The sequence below is a fragment of the Passer montanus genome, unplaced genomic scaffold (genome assembly GCF_014805655.1).
Source record: "Passer montanus isolate IOZ18808 unplaced genomic scaffold, ASM1480565v1 scaffold44, whole genome shotgun sequence".
In the NCBI taxonomy this organism is placed as follows: domain Eukaryota; kingdom Metazoa; phylum Chordata; class Aves; order Passeriformes; family Passeridae; genus Passer; species Passer montanus.
In genome coordinates, this window is record NW_024369262.1 from 2,479,671 (window position 1) to 2,486,891 (window position 7,221).

Here is a 7,221-nt window from a genome sequence, read left to right on the forward strand (position 1 = left end):
TTCCAACCCACACACAGAACTTATACAACAGCCTCTGTTCCCACCATACCACACACACACCTCTCACGTTAGAATTGGTCATTTTATTTACAACAGGCTCACTAAAGAGCATTTCAAGACTTCATTCAAGTTGCTGTTACACATGATTTTCCAGCTTGTACTACATGACTACCTTACCACATGACACTTAGCTTTGATGAAAAATCACATTGCAGCTTCCTTTGACAGGGAAATTAAGTCCTCTGAAGGATGTTTCTGGGAAGCTCTGACAGGCAGGCCTTCATCTCTTGTAGTTCCTGGATCTGAGCACTCTGAGGACCAAAGTGCACTGACAAAATCCCCTCTGCTCTTTGAATAGTGCTCAGAGCTTCAGAAACTGCAAATCTGAAATAGGAAGATAATAAGAACAGAGCATGCAAAATACTTAATTCAGCTTCTTGACTTACACAACCTTTAAGCCCTCCCTAACAAAAACCTAAACCTGTTCATGGCTACAGATGCCACCCTCCCCTGCCTTCCAGCAGCAGGAAAATTGTGACTGCTTCAGCTGCAAAGGGAGGATGGAAAGGTAAGGAGATGGACAAAAACTGAAAACATTATATTTGAGTACACAGGAACCCTCTACTTCATCACTGCAGCTCCTGCTAAAATTAATTTGGTTAAAGGGAGTTGTTGTGAGGGGATTTTCAGAAGCAGTCAGGGGATTTTCTTGCCAATAAAGCAGGAGGATTTCATTCCCTCTTTTGAGAAGATGTCAGCGACATTCTACAACTGAGATATAAACACCAAGGGTGATGAGTTGACAGAATAAAACAATTGGACAGGGAATAAATTGAGCCAGGGAGAAGAAAAAGATAGACAGGCACAAAGGAGAGAAACAGATTCCTAAGAGAGTACCTGTGCTAGACTGCCCTGTGTCCTGTGAGACACCCTCCAGGTGCCTTGATATTGTGTCAGACACACAGGAGTGGTGCAGGGCAGGGACAGAGGATAAACCAAACTCACCCATTGAAGAGGATTTGTGCCAGCTTGAAAAGTTCATGGCCTGTTTCTACACTTGATGGCCCATGGTGCATTTCCACAATCTCAATACTCTTCTTCAGGTGTCTGGCTGCTTCCTGCCACTTCCCTGATGGAAAAACAAGCAAAACAAAACAATGAGAAATTAATAAATACTTCCTAGAGCTACTGCCACCCAAAGAATCTGACAGAATTAATGAAAATGTGGTGAGCTCTGTCCACAAAACCAGGACAGGGAATTTAAAAGAACATGAGAACACAGTATTGTCCACTGGCTGCTGGGAACACAGGTTTGGTCTTTCTGAGAGCCCTGCAGACAAAACCAGGAGAAAAAATGAGAGGGCTGGTCCAAAAAAAAGCTAGTCATGTTAAATGCAAAGTTCAGGAGACATGGGATAGTGAGAGGACAGTGCCATACCAAGAGTAGCATAAACCTGTGCCAGATGATCCTCCAACTCTCCCATCAGCAAATGCTCTGGAGACAAGAAAGTTCCAGCATCCATCTGACACTTGAGGAGCATTTTGATAGCCTGATCTATTAAAAAAAAAAAAAGGTTATAAAGTTTACCCTGTGGCCAGTGTCCAGTTTTCCATGATCCATAAAATAAAATCAATCCAATCTCATCTTTGCACAGCTGATTGGGGTTTGGTTAGGATTCAACACTGACTTCACCTGCACCTCTGCTTATTCTACCCCAGCACAGGCCCAACTCCCTCCAGGAAAACAAGGCCTGGGAATGCCCAACTCCAATGTTACCCTGATTTCTTTTCATTTAATTACTTTACTATGGAATATGGAACAATATGTGACTTAGATTAACACCCAGATCAGTAGGTACAAAAAATCTAAAGCTGAAGTCCCCAGGGACACCAGGCCACATGTCACAGCACCCCAATGGCATGAGCAACAGTGCCATCTCATGGTTCCTGTCCCGACCTGGCCTCCTCAGCTCCTGACCTCAGGGCACAAAGCTGAGCCTTACCAGCCTTCCCGACTCTCAGCAGGTCTAAAGCTTTCTTGATTTGCTGCTGAAGGTCCTGTAAACGGCCAGACAGGTGATCTCTGCTGGCTGAGGTTGCACAAGCTTCATTTGAACAGCAAAGTGTGTCTTCTTCTCCCTGTGGAAATCACCTTTGTGATTATTTCTGCTCCCATTCAGCTCAAAGCTTACTCTCCATCTGCATTAGCTCTGGGTTATAGAGATACTAAATTGTTTCTCAGTTGTATGCATTAAACAACGTGATTTTTTAATAAATTGTTATCAACTTATTTGATTTTATAAGAAACAGTGAGATACTGTCTGAACTCAACAGGGGCTTTTGTCTTCTGAGCAGGGATCAAAGTGAGGTTTTTACCTCTTGGCTTTCCCAGACCCAAACCTTACACACCCCAGTAAGTTACACAATCATAACTATGGAGAATTACCTGCATTGGAGCCTGGCATTTGGGACAGCAGAACGAATTTCTGATGGACACCACACTCTTGACACCAGACTCTAACTCCTCGAGGCACGCCGGGCAGCGACACTCAAAGAAATACTGACTGAGAAGCTGCTGTCTCTCAGCAACCCTCATCCTACACCAGTGAGGCCCTGCAGAGGATGGCAAGGGTAGAGATCACTCACAGGTACAGTTCTTAATATCAGAATAAATGGATTTTTGTACAATTGAGACTAGGTGTATTTTGGGGAGGACACAACTGGAGACTGAAAATCTAACAGAGGACTTAAGGGATGAAAGGTTGGTCAAGGCTGCTAAACAAGGACTCTGGGAATATTAAATGAGAATTAGATGAGAATTATGATATAAATAGCCATCAGCATGATAAGGGGAGGTGAATGATGTCTGTGCCTTGAGACAAACACAGAATTGGGGCTTACCATAGCAGTGCAAAACCTCTTGGCCACTTGAGATTGGCTGTGCTGCCCTGACAGTGGCAGCTGTCCCGCTGAATGACACGCTGGTATTGGGGTGGCACGAGTGGTTCAGGAGGCTGAGGACAGGGAAGAAGGCTGTTGCCAGCCTCACAGGCTTCTTATCTACAACAGCTCCATCTCCAGGCCCTGAGGACAGAGGAAAACCAAGCAGGTTGAGATTGAATGCTCAGAAACCCACACAATTTCTGCAAGGAGCCCTGTGACCGATCGCAGGCAGCAGCAGAAAGGTTCCTGGTATATTGCTGCCATAAATAATAGCTAAACACACTCTGCATGGGCACCAAGGAACAGGCCAGCATGGGACAGGCCATTAAATTGTAAACAAGTCATTTCCATCTGCAATGGGAGCTCTTTACAGCTGAGAATTCAATCCCCACTTCTCACAAGATGGGCAAGGACAGGACAGTCCTGGGCTCCTCAGGACAGGAGACAGGAGCTACTGGAGAGGGTCCAGTGGATGAGGGGTCTCTCTTATGAGGAGAGACTGAGGGAGCTGGGCTTGGTTAGTCTGGAGAAGACTGAGAAGGGATCTCATCAATACATATAAAAATATAGGTGTCAGAGAATGGTGATGGACTCTTTTCTGTGGTGCCAGGATGAGGAGTAACAACCACAAATTAAACAAGCTCCACCTCAACATAAGGAAAAACTTCTTTCCACTGAAGGTAGCAGAGCACTGGAATAGGCTGCCCAGGGATGTCTGGACACATTCCAAACCCACCTAGATAGGTTCCTGTGTCACTTGCTCCAGATGAACCTGCCTGGGCAGGGGATTTGGGCTGAATCATCTTCAGGGGTTCCTTCCAACCCCAAACATTCTGTGACAACACCGTAGGGCTTAAAATTTTATCTTACCCAGCTCCTGCATTACAGTGATTGCTTGTGCATTACACTGCAGCTGCAACACGTGCCTCAGCATTGCTTCTGCCACAGTCTTCAGCTCTGGGGACAATTCATCTGAGGTTTTCTCACATGTCTTTGGTTTGGACCACTGCTGAGGTGATTCCTGACTCAACACAGCAGTCTCCAGGCCAGCTGCTTGCAGCTGTTTGCACAGAGCTACCACACTGAGAGTGCAGAGGAACTTGTGCTCAGGGTTGTGCTGCTCAGTGTGGGGCAAAAGGTGGAACAGAGCTTGGTAAGAGCTCTGGTACCGACCACTGCTGTCACAACCAGGGACACCTCTGCTACCAGCTCCTGCATCTGCTGCCTCACTGAGAGGCTTGCAGCTTGCCTCAGGGTTCCGAAGGTTCTTGTCCCCCTGGTGGGACCCTGCCACCAGCCTGCTAACCTCTGCAAATCCTGCCAGCAGGACAGTCCTCAAGGCCACGTGGCAGAAGACCCCCAGCGTGAGGAGCAGCGCTCCCAGGGAACACTCTGTCCTGTGGTACTGCTGCCATGCCATGTCTGCACAGTCCTGGCTGCAGTACTTGGCATAACTGCAGCCCTGGCAAGGCACAGAGGCCAGGAGCTGCCTCAGACAGCGGTGGCAGTAGAGATCTGCACTGGTGGCTCGAGTGTCCCACGCGGTGTCACCATCCTGCACAGGAAGGCTCTCCCCAGGGCACAGCACGCTCACAAAGGCCTCCTCTTTCACCAGGCTCTGTCCTGGCACGATGTCCTGGGAGGCCACCAAGTGACGTCCTCTCTCTGCATCAAAACTCAAGCTCAGGGATGCAGATGCACCTGAAATCCTGTTGTTCTCTTCCCAGATCTCTGGCTCCCCTTGAATGCCACCACGTGCTTCTCGTGCAGGCTCTGGACACCTCTCCTTCTCACCTAATTTAACCTTCAGCTGACTTAACTTTTTTAGCCGTGTCAGGTGTGTAGTCATGACCCCATCCAGAGCAATTTTACTCTCCAGCACTCTGAGGATATCCTGTGCATCCTGTAACCTCCCCAGGCACAGCAGACACTCAGCTTTCCGCAGCAGGACCTTGGGCAGCAGCCTGTCTGGATAGCCATGGCTTTCAGCCCTGGCAATATCTTCCAAACAAACCTAGGAACAAAGATAAGGCCTTTTAAGTGGGCTTGAAAACCAGCTTGTGCTCTTTCACTCCACCTAACACAATTTATGGAAGAATTCTGTGTGTTAATCAGCAAAGTCCATGTGCATAACCAACCTGCTGCCCAAATAAAGCATCCTGACACGGAAACCAAGTAGGAAAGTTGATCTATGGATGCTTTAAGCAGAGCTTGGGAAGCACATCTGATCTGCTGTCTCTCGTTTAACAACCAAACACCTCAGGGGCACCCAGGACCTTGTGTGGTGGGTGCTGCCCTGGCCCCACTTACCTCAAAGTGCCCCAGGTGGAGGAGGGCGGCCGAGCGGTTGGCAAAGCACACGGACACCTCGGGGCTCCCAGGGAGCTCGTGGGATGCTGCCTGCAGAGACCAGAGAACCACTGCTGCGTGGGGGATCCCTCACAGGACCCTCTCAGCAGAGCCTGAAGGATCCCCTCAGCAGGGCCTAAAGGATCCCCTCAGCAGGGCCCAAAGGATCCCCATAGCAGGGCCTAAAGGATCCCCTCAGCAGAGCCTGCAGGATCCCCTCAGCAGGGCCTAAAGGATCCCCTCAGCCAGGCCTAAAGGATCCCCTCAGCAGAGTCTAGAGAATCCCCTCAGCAGAGCCTAAAAGATCCCCTCAGCAGAGCCTAAAAGATCCCCTCAGCACGGCCTAAAAGATCCCCTCAGCAGCGCCTAAAGGATCCCCTCAGTACGGCCTAAAAGATCCCCTCAGCAGGGCCCAAAGGATGCCCTCAGCAGGGCCCAAAGGATCCCCATAGCAGGGCCTAAAGGATTCCCTCAGAAGAGCCTGCAGATTCCCTCAGCAGGGCCTAAAGGATCTCCTCAGCACAGTCTAGAGAATCCCCTCAGCAGAGCCTAAAAGATCCCCTCAGCACGGCCTAAAAGATCCCCTCAGCAGCGCCTAAAGGATCCCCTCAGTACGGCCTAAAAGATCCCCTCAGCTCGGCCCAAAGGATCCCCTCAGCAGAGCCCAAAGGATCCCCTCAGCCAGGCCTGCAGGATCCCCTCTTTGGGGATCCCCTCACGGAAGCTGCTCCTCACCCCTCACCCTCCAACCATGAATGGCTGCAGGACCCCCTCTTGGGGATGCCCTCAGGGGATCCCTGTGGCTGTGAGGTGTGGTGGGACCCCCTCATGCCACACCTACCTTGGAGTAGAGCCTCAGGGCAGCCTGGTACTGGCCCCGTTTGAATTCCTGGTTGCCCTGCTCCCGGTACCAGCTCGCGGCCTCCGGTTTCTTGTCTGTGGGTGCCCGGTGGCACAACTGCACCAGGGCTGCCTCCTCCTCCTCCTCGGTCCTGTGGGACACGGGGGCAGCACCGAAGAATCAGTTTGGAATTGCTGGTCCAGCCTCCCTGCTCAAGCAGGATGATCCTTGTAGCACAGGATTGTGCTCAGAGGGTTCTGGAATATCTCCAGCGAGGGAAACGCCACACTCTCAGTCTGTGCCACTGCGTGGTCACTGCACAGGGAAGAATTCTGCCCCATATTCTCAGAATCACAGGATCAGTTAGGCTGGAAAAGACCTCTGAGGCCATGGAGCCCAGCCTGTGAGGGATGCCCGGTTTGTCAGCACTGAATGCCGCATCCAATCTTTCATTAAACACCTCCATTGACAGCGACCTCACCTCGTCCCTGGGCAGCCCATTCCAGCCTAATCACCCTCTCTGCGAAGAAATTCTTACTAGAGTCCAACCCAAGCCTCCCCACGTGAAGTTTAAGCCTATATCTTCTTGTTCTATCACCAGCAGCCTGGGATGCGAGGCCGACCTCCAACCTGCTGTCAGGTAAAGAGGGATTTTATCCAGATGGAATGTCCCCGGTATCCCTTTCTGCCCGTTGTCCCGTATCCTACTGCTCGGTTCCACCGAGCGGAGCCTAGTCCATCCTTTGACACCCCGCTTTATTATTTATTCGCATTAAGATATGCTCCAGTCCCCCATTTCCCCCGCTGCCCTGCACCGCACCCGCCCCGCCCGCGGCTCACCGCAGCACATCGCAACCCAACCGCACCGCGTCGTGAAGCGAAGCCGCCGCCAGCCGCTCCCGCAGCGCCGGGTCCAGCGCGGCCCAGAGCCGGGCGGTGCGGCCCCGCCACTCCGCCACGGGCAGCGCCATCACCGGCACCACGCCATCACCGACCGGCACCGCGCCATCACCGACCGGCACCGCGCCACCGCCATGGCGGCGCCCAGCACCATCCCTGCACGGAACACCGCGCTACTTCCGCCGTAC

The 7,221-nt window shown here is 51.2% G+C and overlaps 1 protein-coding gene across 3 annotated transcripts; it reads right to left on the reverse strand.

The window, feature by feature from the left end:
* Positions 1-63: 63 nt before the first annotated feature.
* Positions 64-7,185, reverse strand: SMYD4 (SET and MYND domain containing 4). Of its 3 annotated transcripts, XM_039720523.1 has the most exons (11): positions 7,156-7,185; positions 6,974-7,113; positions 6,134-6,284; positions 5,254-5,343; positions 3,814-4,957; positions 2,902-3,084; positions 2,447-2,613; positions 2,004-2,139; positions 1,439-1,555; positions 1,006-1,129; positions 64-384 (listed from the first exon to the last, which is right to left on the reverse strand). In XM_039720523.1, exons 2-11 carry the CDS (start codon positions 7,102-7,104, stop codon positions 234-236), a joined length of 2,394 nt encoding a protein of 797 aa, XP_039576457.1. In that variant the 5' UTR covers positions 7,105-7,113; positions 7,156-7,185; the 3' UTR covers positions 64-233. The 3 variants fall into 3 exon arrangements, with proteins under 3 accessions (XP_039576457.1, XP_039576458.1, XP_039576456.1); XM_039720524.1 differs by lacking the exon at positions 7,156-7,185 and having other exon boundaries at positions 4,738-4,957; positions 6,974-7,149; XM_039720522.1 differs by lacking the exon at positions 7,156-7,185 and having other exon boundaries at positions 6,974-7,149.
* Between the last annotated feature and the right edge of the window lie 36 nt (positions 7,186-7,221).

Coding starts and splice junctions, on each gene's coding strand:
- SMYD4 (XM_039720523.1), bottom strand. CDS start 7,104: ATGGCGCTGCCCGTGGCGGAGTGGCGGGGCCGCACCGCCCGGCTCTGG. Junction 4,958..5,253: donor TCCACCTGGGGCACTTTGAG/GTAAGTGGGGCC, acceptor CTTTGTTCCTAG/GTTTGTTTGGAAGATATTGC. Junction 1,556..2,003: donor GCTGAGAGTCGGGAAGGCTG/GTAAGGCTCAGC, acceptor TTTTTTTAATAG/ATCAGGCTATCAAAATGCTC.